Genomic DNA, 16,741 nt, shown 5'->3' on the forward strand with positions numbered 1-16,741 from the left:
CTCTCACATTTAGGCCTTTAATCCATTTATTTTTGTGTATGGTGTGAGAAAGTGGCCCACTTTCATTCTTTTGCATGTAGTTGCCCAGTTTTCCCAACACCATTTATTGAAAAAACTGTCTCTTCCCCATTGTATATTCTTGCCTTATTTGTGATAGATTAATCGGCCATATAAGCACAGGTTTGTTTCTAGACTCTGTTCCATTCCATTGATCTATGTGTCTGTTTTTGTGCGCCTGATGAGGGAAAATAATTTAAAGTTTCTCATATCAATTTTAGTAATCACTACAAGATGAAATAAGGTTTATTTTATGCAGGTTCTATACACAAGAGAAAATGGTATATTTTTTATTTTTTTTAACATTTATTTATTTTTGAGAGACAGAGCATGAGCTGAGGAGGGGCAGAGAGAGAGGGAGACACAGAATCTGAAGCGGGCTCCAGGCTCCGAGCTGTCAGCACAGAGCCTGATGTGGGGCTCGAACTCATGAACTGTGAGATCATGACCTGAGTCGAAGTCGGATGCTTAACCGACTGAGCCACCCAAGCACCCCTTGAGAAGATGGTATATTTGAATTGCACATTTCAGTAAACAGTATTGATTCAATATAGGTAGATTTTTTTTTAGTCCAAATGAATCAGTGTTAATTCCTTAATAAGAGAAATCGCAAGTATTCTTTGATTTCCAAGTGATTTCTATAAAATAGTCCAACCATTTGTTCATGTTGTAATTAAAAATAGGAGGTATGGTTTTCTTTTCCTGATCTTCCTCTAAACTGAAAGTTAAATGTCTGTTTTGAAAACTATCTCCTCTGTGAAAATAGTCTTAATTTGGCTTTTGACCAATTTGAATTTAATAATATAAATATATCCTGATATTTCTTCTCATTAGCTGTAGAACTGAATGTTGAGTCTGAAGGCAGAGTACAAACCAAATAGGACTATCGACATGTTTGATGAAGGGTTGAGGTGAACACGAGAAGGAGAATAAAGATGGGGAGAAGAGAGACCCTCTCTTGATCGTCACTTGTGCAAATGGCAGAGGAAAATGTATACATAATATAAGCTCCTTTTTGCCCTGCTCCTTTGGTATGGTAAAGAAAATGGTGTAATTGTCTCACTTAGAAATAAGTTTTACGTGTAAAATCACTTACCATAAAATTGTGTAATGATGTCATGTCTCTGTCCCTCCCGTCTGAAAAGGTCTTCGACTCTGGCATCTGTGTGAACTCATAATCCATCCCTCGCATTCTCTGTGTCCCCTGGCTATGTGTCACACAGGCTGTGACAAGTCCCTTATGCCCTCCTCCCTTGTGCATCCTTTGGAACAAACTTAAGATTCATTCTTAAGTTTGGACGCCAAGGAGAAGGACATGTATGATGTTATTGTGCAGAGAGAGAGGTGAGGGATAACTTTTTGAGCATCTAGAACGAAAAGTTTTAACCACAGGAATTTTTCTATCTGGATTACTTACAAAGCTATTTCCTCCCGGTTTAAAAAGAACTGAAAATAAGAGATCATTTTACGCTGGACCACGTAACATGGGTTGTGTGATTAAAAGTGTGCTGTTTTATTTGGAGAAAATATTAGCCATTCCTATTTTGTCACTATCCAGCTATTAAAGTTAGGATGGCCCTGCCCAGATTTCTTTAGGCCTTAGAGCCTGTCTTGATGCTCTTCTTGGGAAAGCCACCGCCATTTTTATCCAGTGCATAGTCTTTGAAAATTAGTAACATGGGGTTGAGAGAACAGAGAAAGAGAAACCACCTCTCAGCCGAAGATGTATGTCCCATAAACTCCAGGTCATGCTTCCAGAGTGAACCAGCATGTTTTCTGAAGCTTACCTTTGTCTTACTTGGGAACTTTCCCCTTTTCCTTTGTCCCAGGCTACTGGCCCATGTTTGTTGGGCTGCTTCCATAAGGTTAATTATAATTAACATCCTTTAAAAATGCATATCCAGGGGCACTTGGGTGGCTTGGTTGAGTGCTCTACTCTTGATCTTGGCTCAGGTCATGATCCCAGGGTCGTGGAATCGAGCCCCACGTGAGGCTCTGTGCTGAGCATGGAGCTTGCTTGGGGATTCTCTCCCTCTACCCCTCTCCCCTGCTCTCTATAAAATACAATAAAAAGTAAAATAAAATAAATGCATATTCATTATGTCCAATTGCAGATGCATAGAGTTTCCCAGGTGGAAAGAGCCCTCGTATTTAATAGAGTTAAGGCCTTTCCTGAGGCCCAGAAGTTACATAATTAATCATAAACATGAACCATACAGGGCTCAACCCTGGGGATCCTGCATGAGCTTACCTAAGCTCACTTCATCACCTCTGTTCCATGGCATTAGTGTAAGTAACTGAGGGCATTAAGGGAATCACCTTTTTCCTGTTGCACTTGGAAATGTAATTTGTACCCGTTATAGAGGAATTTTGCATAATAAGCCATGTAATACTGTCAGTTTCAGCCTTAATTTAAGAACTCATTTTAAAGGTTTTTTTATTACTTATTTTGAGAGACAGAGAGAGAGCATAAGTGGAGGAGGCACAAGAGAGAGAGGGAGAGAGACGAGAGAGAGAATCTCTGCACTGTCAGCCCAGAGCCAGACGCGGGGCTTGAATCTACAGACCATGAGATCATGACCTGGGCCGATATTAAGAGTCAGGCCCTTAACTGACTGAGCTACCCAGATGCCCCTATTTAAGAAATCATTTTAATTACAATGTAGTTCAGAAAGCCATTTTCTCCTCCAAATAATAAAGATCTAGCTATATCACAAAATGAACTATGGATTAAATAGACCACTGGATGAACAGATTCCAAGGACCAACTCTCCCTGAGGTACTAAGCGAGTTTTAAAGTTGTTCTAATCATAACTCAGCTCCCCAGTCAGAGCAGGGAATTGGGTCCAGCCAGAAAGAAGCCTTTTTTTAAGACCAGCGCCTGCCGCAGATAGGAAGGAAGCGTATGTTCTGATTGCTGGCAAGCGTGTCTTCGCAGCTCTTTAACATGCTGGGGTCCCTGCCTCCCTTCTTCGGGTCAGTGCCATTGGGACACCACCTGGAGCTCGGCAGTTAAGAAATCATCAAAACCTGGGTCAGAAATTCCCATATTTAGGTCCACTCTGCCCGTGTATGGATGCATTCCAATGGCAACACGGTGCTCCACATGGAGGCAACGTTTTACTATCAATAAAGCTTTTGTCCCTTCTAATACTGGGTCTAGCACAGCATTGTTTGTAAAAATAAATAAGAGGAAGATCGTGAGTATTAGCATTTTCTTGTTCTTTTTCCCTTTCTAGGAATTTTGGGAGTAAAAGCTGTGTGGTGCGAGGGCCGGGAATCTTTGGAAAGTAGCATCTCACCCCTTTATGTGTTTCCCTGGTGAGACGGAGATCGGTGATTGGGGTTAGGAACGGGCCTCTGCTGGGTCATATTCGGAGGAAATTTCTTTAGCCTGAAGGGACCTTAATGTTGGAAGCCCATAGGAATAAAGGCAGCTTAGTTCACACTGAAAGTGTGCTCTGTTCCAGAATGGGGAGGCTATGTGGGCTCTTTTGGTTCGTCCTCACATGTAAACTCATGTGCCAGATACGGAGAGAGGGACAGAGTGTCAGAAATGTGCCCAAGACCACAAGCCAAAAAGTGGGGGAGATGGAAACAAAAGCAGTCACATTTCAGGGCTCACGTCTCGCCAGTGTACTAGCCTGTGCACCGGGGGTGTGAGCCAGTCTGCAAAGGACGACTGAGCTGGGGCGCACACCCAACCCCGCCAGGCTGGGAAGGATTCCCTGACAAGAGGGGGGCCGGGAAGCAAAGCATGGGTCCACATGCCTCCGTCCACACTATAGATTTCCTATCTCTAGCTGCCCCTGCTACAAAAAGTCCTCACTGTCACCTCAAATTGACAGGCGTGGCCTTGGCATAATTCATTTGGCCAACAGGAAAAATTAAGAGCTAACTACGTTGCACCTTCAAATTTGCCATGGAATAGTTTTGTGAAAACACTTTTATGATAAAGTCGGATAACTTAGGCCCAGTAAATGCAGATTCCTATCATGGACTCTGAACGTTTATATTGAAGACAAGAATATGGCAAGTCCCTTGAGCAGGTTAGTGTGGCTCAGCCCAAACCTGAATGGATTGTTCTGCTTTGTACCACTTCTCAAGGTCTTTGCTTTCATGCAATTCTAGGAGAGTGGTTCCCATGGAACCAAAATCCTTTGAGAGAGCCAGACAGTAATACACAGCTAGTACAATTTAAAGGAGACTTTAAAATGTATTTTCCATGATGAAAGTCATTGTGTTTTCCCATCATAAAAGGGATATAGGATTCAAAAATGTAAAAATTTCCCTAAGGGAAAACTATTATTAACCTATGGGGGAACACGTTTCCAATTGTCTCTTCCTAGATGTATTTTAGATGTATACATATTCATATAAATACTATTTATAGGGTCATAAAATGTACAGTGGCTTGTATCCTGTATCAGATAAATAGATGATAGATAAAGTTACACGTGTATATGTAAGTCAACTTGGGTTATTTTTCCATAATAAGTATAATTCTAAGTATTTTAATTCAAGCTAGTTAACATACAGTGTAATATTAGTTTCAGGTGTGCGATATAGTGAGTCAACCTTCCATATATCACCTGGTGCTCGTCACAAGTGCCCTCCTCAATCCTCATCACCTGTTGAACCCATCCCCCACCCGCCTCCCCCCTGGTGACCATCACTTTGTTCTCTATAGTTAAGAGTGTTTCTTGTTTTGTCCCTCTCTCATTTTCTTCCCTTTGCTAAATCACCATTTTAAGTCATAGTTTTTACAGCTGCATTGCATGGATGTACCATTTTTTCCCCAAGCTTCTCTGCATGGACATTTAGATTGTTTGGCTGTTTTTTTTTTAATATGAAATTTATTGTCAAATTGGTTTCCATACAACACCAGTGCTCAACCCAACAGGTGCCCTCCTCAATACCCATCACCCCCCCACCCCTCCCTCCCACCCCCCATCAGCCCTCAGTTTGTTCTCAGTTTTTAAGAGTCTCTTATGTTTTGGCTCCCTCCCTCTCTAACCTCTTTTTTTTCCTTCCCCTCCCCCATGGTCTTCTGTTAAGTTTCTCAGGATCCACATAAGAGTGAAAACATATGGTATCTGTCTTTCTCTGTATGACTTATTTCACTTAGCATCACACTCTCCAGTTCCATCCATGTTGCTACAAAGGGCCATATTTCATTCTTTCTCATTGCCAAGTAGCATTCCACTGTATATATAAACCACAACTTCTTTATCCATTTGTCAGTTGATGGACATTTAGGCTCTTTCCATAATTTGGCTATTGTTGAAAGTGCTGCTATAAACATTGGGGTGCCAGTGCCTCTATGCATAGCACTCCTGTACCTTTGGGTAAATTCCCAGCAGTGCTATTGCTGGGTCATAGGGTAGGTCTATTTTTAATTTTTTGAGGAACCTGCACACTGTTTTCCAGAGCGGCTGCACCAGTTTGCATTCCCACCAACAGTGCAAGAGGGTTCCCATTTCTCCACATCCTCGCCAGCATCTATAGTCTCCTGATTTGTTCATTTTAGCCACTCTGACTGGCATGAGGTGATAACTCAGTGTGATTTTGAATTTCCCTGATGAGGAGCGACGTTGAGCATCTTTTCATGTGCCTGTTGGCCATCAGGATGTCTTCTTTAGAGAAGTGTCTATTCATGTCTTCTGCCCATTTCTTCACTGGATTATTTGTTTTTTGGGGTGTGGAGTTTGGTGAGCTCTTTATAGATTTTGGATACTAGCCATGTCATTTGCAAATATCTTTTCCCATTCCGTTAGTTGTCTTTTAGTTTTGTTGATTGTTTCCTTTGCAGTGCAGAAGCTTTTTATCTTCATGAGGTCCCAGTAGTTCATTTTTGCTTTTAATTCCCTTGCCTTTGGAGATGTGTCAAGTAAGAAATTGCTGCAGCTGAGGTCAGAGAGGTTTTTTCCTGCTTTGTCCTCTAGGGTTTTGATGGTTTCCTGTCTCACATTCAGGTCCTTTATCGATTTTGAGTTTCTTTTTGTGAATGGTGTAAGAAAGTGGTCTAGTTTCATCCTTCTGCATGTTGCTGTCCAGTTCTCCCAGCACCATTTGTTAAAGAGACTGTGTTTGGCTGTTACAAACAATGTTGAGTCGGACATATTGATTTATCGGGAAATTTTTTCAGGGAATTAACTCAGCACAAGAGACTGTGTTTGTTGAGTTACCTCCACCAATACTCCTCAAGCTCTCTGACTTCCTGGTTAAGAGCTGAGATCCCGGGAATCGTGTGTCATTCTAGTTTGAAATGGAAGTGGAAATTCTAAGGGCTCTACTCTAAGGAGCTGGCAAGGTCTTTACAGAGTGCAAAGGAAGGTGGTTCCGGACCATAAAACTGCTCCACTCAAGCAGAGACCAAACAGAAAGCCTCAGTAGGTTAACCATTTGGCTCGGTAAACTTCTTATAATTAATACTTATTAAACTGGCAACTAATAAGGCCAACATGTACCCCTCATTGGCCACCTGCTACCCAACAACTGTTACCACCATCTCCCTCTCCACCTACCCCCCCCCCACCCACACTTCGACCCTTGGCTTCTCCTTGTGGAATTGTATCAGTCAGGTACCCCAGATCCCTGAGAATATATTGAGATCCCCTAGAAAATGGACAGTGAGGCTCAGGCTGGTGTCCTAAACCACATGTCTAGTGTGAGCGAAACTTACAGGAAACTGAGTTTGAGTTAGCCATTTCCATTAAACTCTCATTCGTAAAGCATCAGTCACTGTGCCATCAATTTGTTTTATATTCAGCAGAAGGGAAGCAGCATATTCTGGAAATAGCCTGGGCCAAAAAGAGCATGGAGCCAGTTCTGCCACTTGACATCTCTATCCTGGTCTTGGTCAAGATATGAACCTCTCTGGTATTCCTCAGTTTGATGCTCTGAAGAATGGGGATGACAATGGTACCTCAAAGGGTTGCCTAGAAGATTGAGAAAAGTCACTTATTGCGCTGTTCCTGGCACCTAATATGAGCACTTTAATAATATTAGCTATTATTATCGATGATGAAGTCTTCCTAAAAACAAAACAAAACAAAAATCTCTTCCTCTTTCAATGAAGAGTTGATGTCAGGACTAAATAAAATAACATGCATGGACTTGTATGTGCTCCATAAAGGTTAGTTCCCATTTCTCTTGGACATCCCCGAGAGCTTCATTTATTTCCCTGCATAGATTCATCCTAATAGTTCAAAACTATCAAATAGAAAAGTGGGTAAATATTTCTGCCTAGTATACTGGCTACAGTGAAATAAATCAAACATCTGGGTGTGGGTGTAACAAAATCGGTAAACATACTAGGAATCATGGAATTTGTTCATTGGAAGGGAACCAAAGAGTAGTATAGGCTTGGAAATGGAGCCCTAAGTAATGGCCATGGTCTCAAGATGCTAACGGACCCCACAAGCTTGTCGGCAGCCAACTGGACATTATCCTAGAGATGGTGTTATTAATCTAGCAGGCTCTACAGTTGGGAATGTCATGTCTCGGTCATTCAAGGAAAAGGTTGGGGTAAGAAAACATCTTGTAAAAATACAACTGAAAACTTGACGCTGAATCACATAGCTGTTTGGCCGTGGATAGTGCCTGTGTAGTGTTGGCACATAAAAATCTTTCCTTCCCTTCCATGCATAATTAAGGGCACTTGGGGACAGAAGGAAAAGACAAAATGCTACGTGCTTGTCATTCTAGTGCCCGTTGTTAAGCTAAGAGATGCACGTCGTGGCTTTGCCAGTGATCAATCGTCATGGTTTGTTGCATTCTTTCTTTGATTCATGCAGTCAACAAATATTTAATAAGCATTTACTCTGTGTCAGGGGCAGGGAATTTAAAAACATATCCCCCATCTCAGGTTGCTTACAGTCTGATGAGAGGACACAGGTACTCGTCAAGTAATGAAGAAACTATTGAGTGCATTGGCTTGTGCTAAGAGCTATAGACAAGAATAACACAGGGAAGGGGGTGGTTACTCTTGGACATAGGCTGGTGTGAGGACACACGGATTAGGAAACATTTGAGCAAAGAGCTTCGGGAACTCAGAGGGTCCTCCCGGGAATATCTGTGGGAGAATATTAGGGCAGAACAGCACGTGCAGATAGCCTGGGGCACGCACTTGCTTAATGTGCTCAGGGCCAGTGTGACCCCAGCACAGTGAGTAAGGGGAGAGTGGGGTCCAGACGGTGTAGGACCTTGTAGGCCTTTGTGACGGCTTTGCCTTCATGAGCGAAATGGGAAGCCACTGGAGTGTTTTGAGCAGAGGAGTGACGTGGTCTGGCTTTGTTTTGCAGACAACACCTGAGGTACCCTATCCGGCAGAGGCTGCTGGGTGGGGCCAGGGCACAGCAGAGAGGCCATCCGTGACTTCTCACTCGGTGGCCCTTTCTCGCTTAAGGCGACACTAACTCCATACAGTAGCCCAATGGCATCTTCAGCAAGAACTGGGGCTCAGAGCTGTTAAGCAGTTGGCCCAATGAGGTCAGGATTCGGGTCCAGACCGGGGACCCTAAAGGCAGAGTCCTCTCCTCCCACCCTGTGCGCAAGTAAAAACGTATGTCACTGTCACTACAAAGAATAACGAGTAATGTTTACATCAGGGGCGTAAACGACACAAGAGTCTTCAGTCACTAACCTAAGGCCCCAAAGAGAAAATACGGTTTCATTTCTCCTCTGATTTTTAGTCCTCTGACACAGCTTATTTTTCATGCTGTCTAGATTTCTTTTCGAGGTGGGAGTTCACATTTTGTGTTTTATTATGAACTACAGCTGAATCCGTTTGAATTACGTTCATCTGCCGTCTTCCAGAGTTTCACAGATGGGATAGACGGCCTTTGTCTGTTTAAGGCGTTTGCGAATATCCACTTTCCTCTCTAACCTGTCCTGCGGATTCACAAATGCTGGCAGCGGACTGGGGCCCATTTATGGGAAGTGTCCTTGGGCTCTCTTCTCAGGCCCTTGCCATGGCCATGCCCTCTCAGACTGGATCCAATCTGTACACGTGTGCATGAACAGGACACTTAAGAATTTCGCTTCCATGCGGATGAAGCGGGAGACAATTCACGACCAGAGGGGACAGCGATACTTCAGCTGAAAAGCAGGAACAGCTTGTCTGTTATTTCCCCCAAGCCTTTCATTAGTGCCGGAGAATGCGGGCTTGAGGAGTCTGTCGCTCAACAGCCCTAGATGACTCTTCTCTATTGCTGTTAAGTGATGAGCTCCATTCTCTCTCACTTTCCTTCCAAGTCACCTTGTTGAAGTTTTTTTGTTTGTTTTTTTTGTTTTTTTTTTTTAATGTAAAACAGTGACCACAGACCCGCAGCCAGTCTGAGGAGTAGCATTTGGAACAACGCAAGCCACCGGGAGCCGCGTGGGGCCGTGACAGAGGCATGGAAGGAGTGGGGCCATCTGAGCTCAGCCTAGGTCTCCTCAGTTAGTGTAACCAAGCAGTCAGGTTCGAGGTCGGACAGGATTAAAGCTATCCTGCATACGGGCAGAGAAGAAAAAAAAAGTTTTCAAAATCTCTTATTGTATTTTTTCTTTACCTTTTTTTTTTTTTTTTTTAACTGGAGGAAAGGGCAAAACTAGGAGGTAAAACGAGAAGAAATCACAGTATATTCATCCCCAGTCTCAGCAGAGAGAGGGGTCTGTCGCTGAATTTTATTTATTTGTTATTATTTTATTTACTTTTGGGAGAGCGCAAGCAAGGGAGGGGAAGAGAGAGGAGGACAGAGGATCTGAAGCCGGCTCTGTGCGGACATCGGCCAGCCCGATGTGGGGCTCGAACTCATGGGCCCTGAGATCATGACCTCAGCTGAGGTCAGATGCTCAACCGACTGAGCCACCCAGGGGCCCCCATGCCCCTGAATATTATACCTGTGGAAAGGTTTGTTGGCTAGGGCCAGGGGGCAACGGTGGAATGTTCCTACATCTACCACACTCACCTGAAGGGAAATTGGAGAATTTAGTTTTTATACTTCTTGGGTTGGAAGAGAAATACTGTAAAAGTACACTCAGCCACATGAAATAAAATCACACGATGACCATCCAGGACACTTTCCCACTCCCAATCCAGTGCGCACAAAACTCGTCGAGAATCTCCCTAAAATTCACCTGGTCCCGTGAAGGGGACTGGACGGTAGTTTGCGGCCTTGGGAGGCGCTGTGTGGCTCGGGCGGGGTTTGGGCTGTCACTCAAGTGCTCCGTGTGATTTGGGGATAAGAAGGCACCCTGTTACATTCATGCCCTGGGCTTTTTCTCACTGAACTCTCCCTGCCTGTCGTTAAGGTCCAGCTGAAAAGCGAGGAGTCCAAGACGTTTGCCATGAAGATTCTAAAGAAACGCCACATCGTGGACACCAGACAACAGGAGCACATTCGCTCGGAGAAGCAGATCATGCAGGGGGCTCATTCCGACTTCATCGTGAGGTAAGGACCCTGTCCCCGCGCTCCCCATAGAGACTCAACCACAAAACCCACTGTGGCCCGTGCTTACGTTACACGCTTCGTTCTCGCAGCACATGTCGTTTTCAATCTGATTTTAAGAAAGTTTTTTTTGCTAGACTTAAAAAAAAAAAAAAAACCCTGAAGTTTGATTCTATCCTTTTTTTTTTTTTTTTTTAAAAGAGAATCCGATTCTGTGAAAACATAGTTCCCCCAAAGGAGATATCTGAGTTTCTCACACTCCATGTGTGTGCTCTCTGTGACTCCAGAAGCCGGCATCGGCCGTTGGAGTTCGAAAGGCAAAATATCAAGAATCAAACTCTGCTACCTATAATTATTTGAATAGTAGTTTGTAATTTCTTGAAGCTCTTAAAAAATGAAGTGACTGTCCCATCTCTGAATTTTCGGAGCATTAATAACAAGGATAATGGAGGAGTTTTCATATGCGGAAAAACCTGTTGTCGTTAATTTGTCAGTGGCCCTTATTAAAAACAGGGTGAGTGCAAGTGAACAGCATAGGAATTTACTACATATCTATATTTGTAAACTGTATCTACTTTATATCCATGTATACAGTATGTTTATGACCACTAACAGGGCTCAAGTTTCCATGCTTAAAGCGCCCACCAAATTGGGATTAGAGGAACCCCAAGCGGCCATCTTGGTCCATAATCATGTGGATTAATCCATTTATTGCAAAGGACAGACCAGCCCCCTACACTGTGTACATCTCGGGACGCTGTTGCCTCCTTTGCCCTATTTGTACACAGATCTCTCTCATTCTTTTAATAACATTTCAAGCTTGGTAAGTCAAGTATGAGGCTGTAATCTGAGCACTGAAAGCGCTACATTCTTTTCAAAGACAGCCATGTTTATAACCTTTGTTTTCTTGTTTGCGATTCACAGACTGTACAGGACATTCAAGGACAGCAAATATTTGTATATGTTGATGGAAGTGTGCCTAGGTGGAGAGCTCTGGACCATTCTCAGGGATAGGTAGGAATTTTAAGAAATTTCTATCATATCTCTAAAAATATTGAAGTCATATTTATGTGTTACCTATGCTTCTATTTCAGAAAATAAGTGTGGGATATGACCCACTATACATATACGCTTTAGTAAATACGAAACCACATTTTAGATTTGTAACTAATGATACAGGCTTAGTCCAGTATGGAAATGGTACCTAGCAAGGTACATGAAACAGGCCTTTTTTTAAACTTGAATATTGGAATCAGTTTACTATATCCTGAGAATTCAATTCATTGCTGTGACTTGAAGGGAATTAAAGTTACGTTCTACTTGCAATCTGGATTAATTACCAGTTTAATTGCTGTGCTCATTGTCCAGATGGGCAGTCTGCCTTTCCTGACATTGAGAAGTTGTTCTCGAGGAACTTTCTTCTCTGACTTTACACTGCTCCTTGGTTCCAAAATTAATGTTTCCAGCCATCTGTTTCAGGCTTTAGATAATGTTAGGAAAAAAGTAACCCACTTATAGGCAGTATTTCATTTAAACAATGTGATTTAGATTTACCTATTTTTTGCCCTTTTAGGGCAAGTAAAGTTGGCCAAGTTAGTGCTTGTTTCTTTTAATTATGCAGAATTAATTTTCCATCTCTTATTTGTATAACTAGCAAACTAAAAATTTATTCATGTCCTAGAAGATCACTACCAATCCTAAATGATTACTTAAAAAAAAAGACCAAAACTTTCTTTCCTGTGAATGAGCTTTTAATCATTCCCTATGAATGATCAAACATTCAAAAGTCATTCTTGTTCCTTTGAACGTTCACTTGTGACATCTTTTTTCACATTTCTTCCCGTCTCACTCATGTTCTCCTTCACTGGGTAACATAAGCCATGCTATTTTTGACCATTTCTTTGTAGATATTCCGGAATAGAACCAATGGGTCTTTAATAAGCTATCTGATTTTAAAGTCTCATTCCTAATTGTGTTCATATGGTAACTTCCTGTATTTGGAAACATTGCCCTTTCAACTCTTATCCTCACTGCCTTCCTTGTGTATGTCTAGTGGATTTCTTTTTACCTTGTCAGTGTCTTATTACATTGATGATATCTTTCTTAAGATAAACAAGCATATAAGGGATCGTATCGTATTGGCATAAGGGGATGTGATAAACATCTGCACTAAGCTATTATATCCTAGTGATTACATTATTTTAGTAATGTTTGAGTACAGAACATATGCCGGGCATTGTGATAGAAGCTGGGGATACGATGAGAAAACAGATGTAGTCCCCCTTCTCATAATTTGTAGGCTGTTGCACAAAGTTAACATTCTGATTTATGAGTTAATGTCTAATTCATCCTAATGTGGTTCTACCTGACCTTTCAACCCGCTAATTTATTGGAAATATCTTCCCTGATTTGCTGTAATTAGAATAGAAGATGTACAGGTGGAAGTAAACATGAAAGCAATAATGAGCCATGTAGGGAAAGGAACTATTTTAAGCTTCTATTAACTTGAACCAGGCAAGAAAAACACAAGTCAGTCTCAAGTCCACTAATGGGGCATGAGACACGCATAGGAATCAAATTTCAATATACATTTTGAAAGAAAATATTTCATGTTTTCTCCCTCTTTCACTTGATTTGCATTTTGTTGGCTCCTACATGCCAGCCCGGGCTTCTAAGATGTATTTTGATGTATCAGGCCAACTCAAGTTGCTAGAAAGCAGTTTACCTTTGGAGGAGTGAATAGAGGGAAAGTATCAGTGGTTGGTCCTTTCTCTACTTCCATCAGCATGCTTTTTTAATTTTTTCAAGTTTGCTTATTTATTTTGAGAGAGGGAGAGAATCCCAAGCAGGCTCCAGACTGTCAGTGTACAGCCCGACATGGGGCTCTGTCCCACAGACCCATGAGATCATGATCTAAGCCAAAATCAGGAGTTGGATGCTCAGCCGATTGAGTCAGCCAGGCACCCCCAGGATGCTTTTGTTTTTTTAATTTTTTTAGCATTTACTTTTAAGAGAGAGGGAGACAGGATCTGAAGCAGGCTCCAGGTTCTGAGCTGTTAGCACAGAGCCTGATGTCAGGGGCTCGAACCCATGAACTGTGAGATCATGACCTGAGCCGAAGTCAGGTGCTTAGCTGACTGAGCCACCAGATGCCCCTAGGATGCTTTTTCATTGGTTCAGTTTCCTTCCCTTTCATCATCCTTGGGATGCACAGTTGGTGAATTCCCCACAATGTACTTAATACTACATGAAGCTATATAAAGAGGCATGACCTGGAGAAGTAAGAGCTACCTGCTTCTTCCTAAAGATGCAGAAGGGCTGAAGCCTCAACATTAAAAGCAGTATAACTATTATATACAAAATCACTTCAGAATCATTGTTGTTTGTCTACCAGTGATTCAGCTCCAATTAATATTGCCACTACCTTTCTCACTGTTTAAATTGAGGCTGAAAGTCCTAAAGGTTAATTGTTAGAAAGAACGACAACAAAAAACGACAAGAGAAAAAGGAAAATAATTAGGCTGTTAGTCACAGCGTACATGAAAATATCCGTAGTCAAAACAAATCCTATTGTTCAATTCATTCAGTTTTCATTTTCTGTCCCAGGAAAACAGCAGCAGGGAGAAGGTATTCTGAAAGCATAAAGGAAAGTATTTGAGTTAAGAAGGGCTTGTGTGACTATTCTTTACTAACAAGGTAATACCTCTAAGCCTCAGGGATTTAGTATAGGAAGTCTCTAACAGCAACAGACCTCCCCCTACTCTCACCTAGTAAGTGACATGACCACTTCCTGCCTCTTTTTTTTTTTTCATCAGCATAGTAAAGGAACCCAGAGCAGTTTTTCATTTGTTTTCAAAAACCTAAGAATGAAAATAATCCCATAAAAAATAAAATGATACCATATATAAAACGGAACTGGTTGACTATCAAATATTTATCTTTTATCTTTTTACTTAGCACAGAAATCTTAATTGTTCCAGTTATTTCTCTGGTTTTATTCTCTGTTAGCTATCATGCTTTATCTTCTAGTTTGTGACTTTCTGTTTTCCACAAATTCTGTTCCATTCTTTGGAATATGTTGGTACACAGTAAGTGTTATAAAGAAGGTAAATATAAAGAATTAGCAATCTGTACTACCTTCTTAAAAGTGTAAGTGGTTAATATGACATTAGTATTTATATAGATGTTATATTATGTATTAATATTGGTATTTAATATATAATAATATAATGAAATTTAACATTTCAAGTGTTAATTTTGAAATACATGTAAATAGTTCCAACCCAATATCTTAATTCTTTCAGACACTAGAATTTTCAAATCATGCACATTTCCCTTCTAGTCATGTGTCTTCGCAGATGTGTTTTGTAAGCCCGAGAATAACTTAAATAGCCAATCTCTTTGATTCTAACTATATTGTGGAGGGTAATTATTTAAATTCCATCTGAGATGACATAACGGAGAGTGGAAATCAAAAGCATTTCCAGGGGTCAGGAAGATAGCTGAATCAGGGGAATCCTGAACTCAACTCGTCACAGGAACACACCAAGATAACAGCTGCATTTGTACAGCTAACTCCAAAAACAACCTGAGGACGGTTGGAAGAAGCCTTCCCCAATAATCATGGAGTGGAACCCACATTGGAAAGGGCTGGAAGCACAGAGACACAGTTGGGAACCAAATCTCCTGTGATGGGGAAGGATACCCCAAGCGCGGAGAGGCAGGAAGAGACCCCACTGGGAAAATGATGATCCATACGTACCATTCGGCGTTAAAAAACAGTGGGGCTTAACTTGGCCAAGTGTTTAAAATCAGCTGGGCTTAGGTCCAGGTACTTTAATTCCAGAAGAGCCTGAGGGCAACAGAAAATGGAGTCCCCACCCTTAAAGAACGAGCATAATAAATAAGCTGCCGAGACAGCACAGAAAGAGCGATTTGAAAAGTGTAGGGAAGGACATTTATGTACAGAGTGTGCACTGGAGAAGAAGGGATCTTCAGGAGACTTCTCCCCGGAAAAATGTGCTGGCAGGCCCTGGTTCTCGTCCCTTTCCAGCCTGGCGAACCAGACACTTGTGGGAGCCAGTGCTAAGCCCTGCACTGATCTTGCCAGCACGGGAAGGCCCCAGTCCCACATTCCCTTACAGACCCATCCCATTCAACCTGCTCACCTCAGCCGGAATCCATCCAGAAGGACTCCTGTCCTGGGAGAGAGAAGATAATCACACACACCAGCACACCACAGTTCCAATGGCCCAGCCTTTGAGCCACCAGCACAGGGGAAAAGCCCTGCCCTGTGGTGCACCCACAGCTGTGGGAGAATGACTAAGTGTGGACAGTTTGCCTGACTACTGACCCTGCCCACCTACAAGCCTGTGGCCGTCACATACAGGCCGCTGAACACAGGGACTGAACCTTGCCCCGTGTAAGCACAGAGGGCACGACACATCATTGCAGATGACTGGACTGAAGGCAGATACGGTTCAGCCACAACAGTAGGGTGCACGCAGCCCACACGGGAGCCACCCCTGAGGCAGCTGCTCCAGGTGACCAGGGGGGCATTGTGCTCCAGGGTACCATGGGAACCCTTCTACACAAGGCCACTAGTGTCATGACCAGGAAGCATCGCTGACCTGACACATAGAAACAAACATGGAGAATCAGACAAAATGAGGAAACAGAGAAGTATGTCGCAAATGAAACAGATAAGCAACATGCCTGATAGAAAATACAGAGTAATGGTCCTAAAGATACTCATTGGACTTGGGAAAGACTGGAGGACTCAGTGGAAACCTCAACAAAGAGGAAGAAAATATAAAAAGGAAGAACTCAATGGCTGAAATGAAAAATACACTAGAAAAAATAAACAGATTAGACGAGGCAGGACAGATCAGGGACCTGGAGGAGAGAGTAACAGAAGGCAACCAGCTGAACAGCAAAAAGAAAAAAGAATAATACAAAATGAGAATAGGTTAAGAGAAGTCAGCAACACCATCGAGTGTAATCACATTCGCATTATAAGCATCTCCTAAGGAGGAGAGAGAAAAGGGGCACAAAATTTATTTGATGAAATAACAGCTGAAACTGTCCTTGTTTAGGGAAGGAAACAGATACCCAGATCCAGAAAATAAAGAAACCCCAAGACAAGATTAACCCAAGGAGGGCCACATAAAAATTACGACACATAATAATTAAAATGGCAAACAGTAGTGATAAAGAGTTTTTAAAGCAGCAGGAGAAAAGAAAACAGT

General features: G+C 42.2%; 1 protein-coding gene across 5 annotated transcripts in view; it reads left to right on the plus strand.

The window, feature by feature from the left end:
• Window positions 1-16,741, plus strand: part of PRKG1 (protein kinase cGMP-dependent 1) — a 1,256,614-nt gene that overhangs the window by 1,216,283 nt on the left and 23,590 nt on the right. For all 5 annotated transcript variants that reach the window (XM_053910263.1, XM_019430062.2, XM_019430063.2 and 2 more), the window contains 2 exons: window positions 10,357-10,496; window positions 11,418-11,507. In XM_053910263.1, the coding sequence (XP_053766238.1) occupies window positions 10,357-10,496; window positions 11,418-11,507 (230 nt within the window). The remainder of the gene's footprint in view (window positions 1-10,356; window positions 10,497-11,417; window positions 11,508-16,741) is intronic.

This window comes from Panthera pardus, unplaced genomic scaffold (assembly GCF_024362965.1).
Source record: "Panthera pardus isolate Hobbes unplaced genomic scaffold, ASM2436296v1 HiC_scaffold_22, whole genome shotgun sequence".
In the NCBI taxonomy this organism is placed as follows: domain Eukaryota; kingdom Metazoa; phylum Chordata; class Mammalia; order Carnivora; family Felidae; genus Panthera; species Panthera pardus.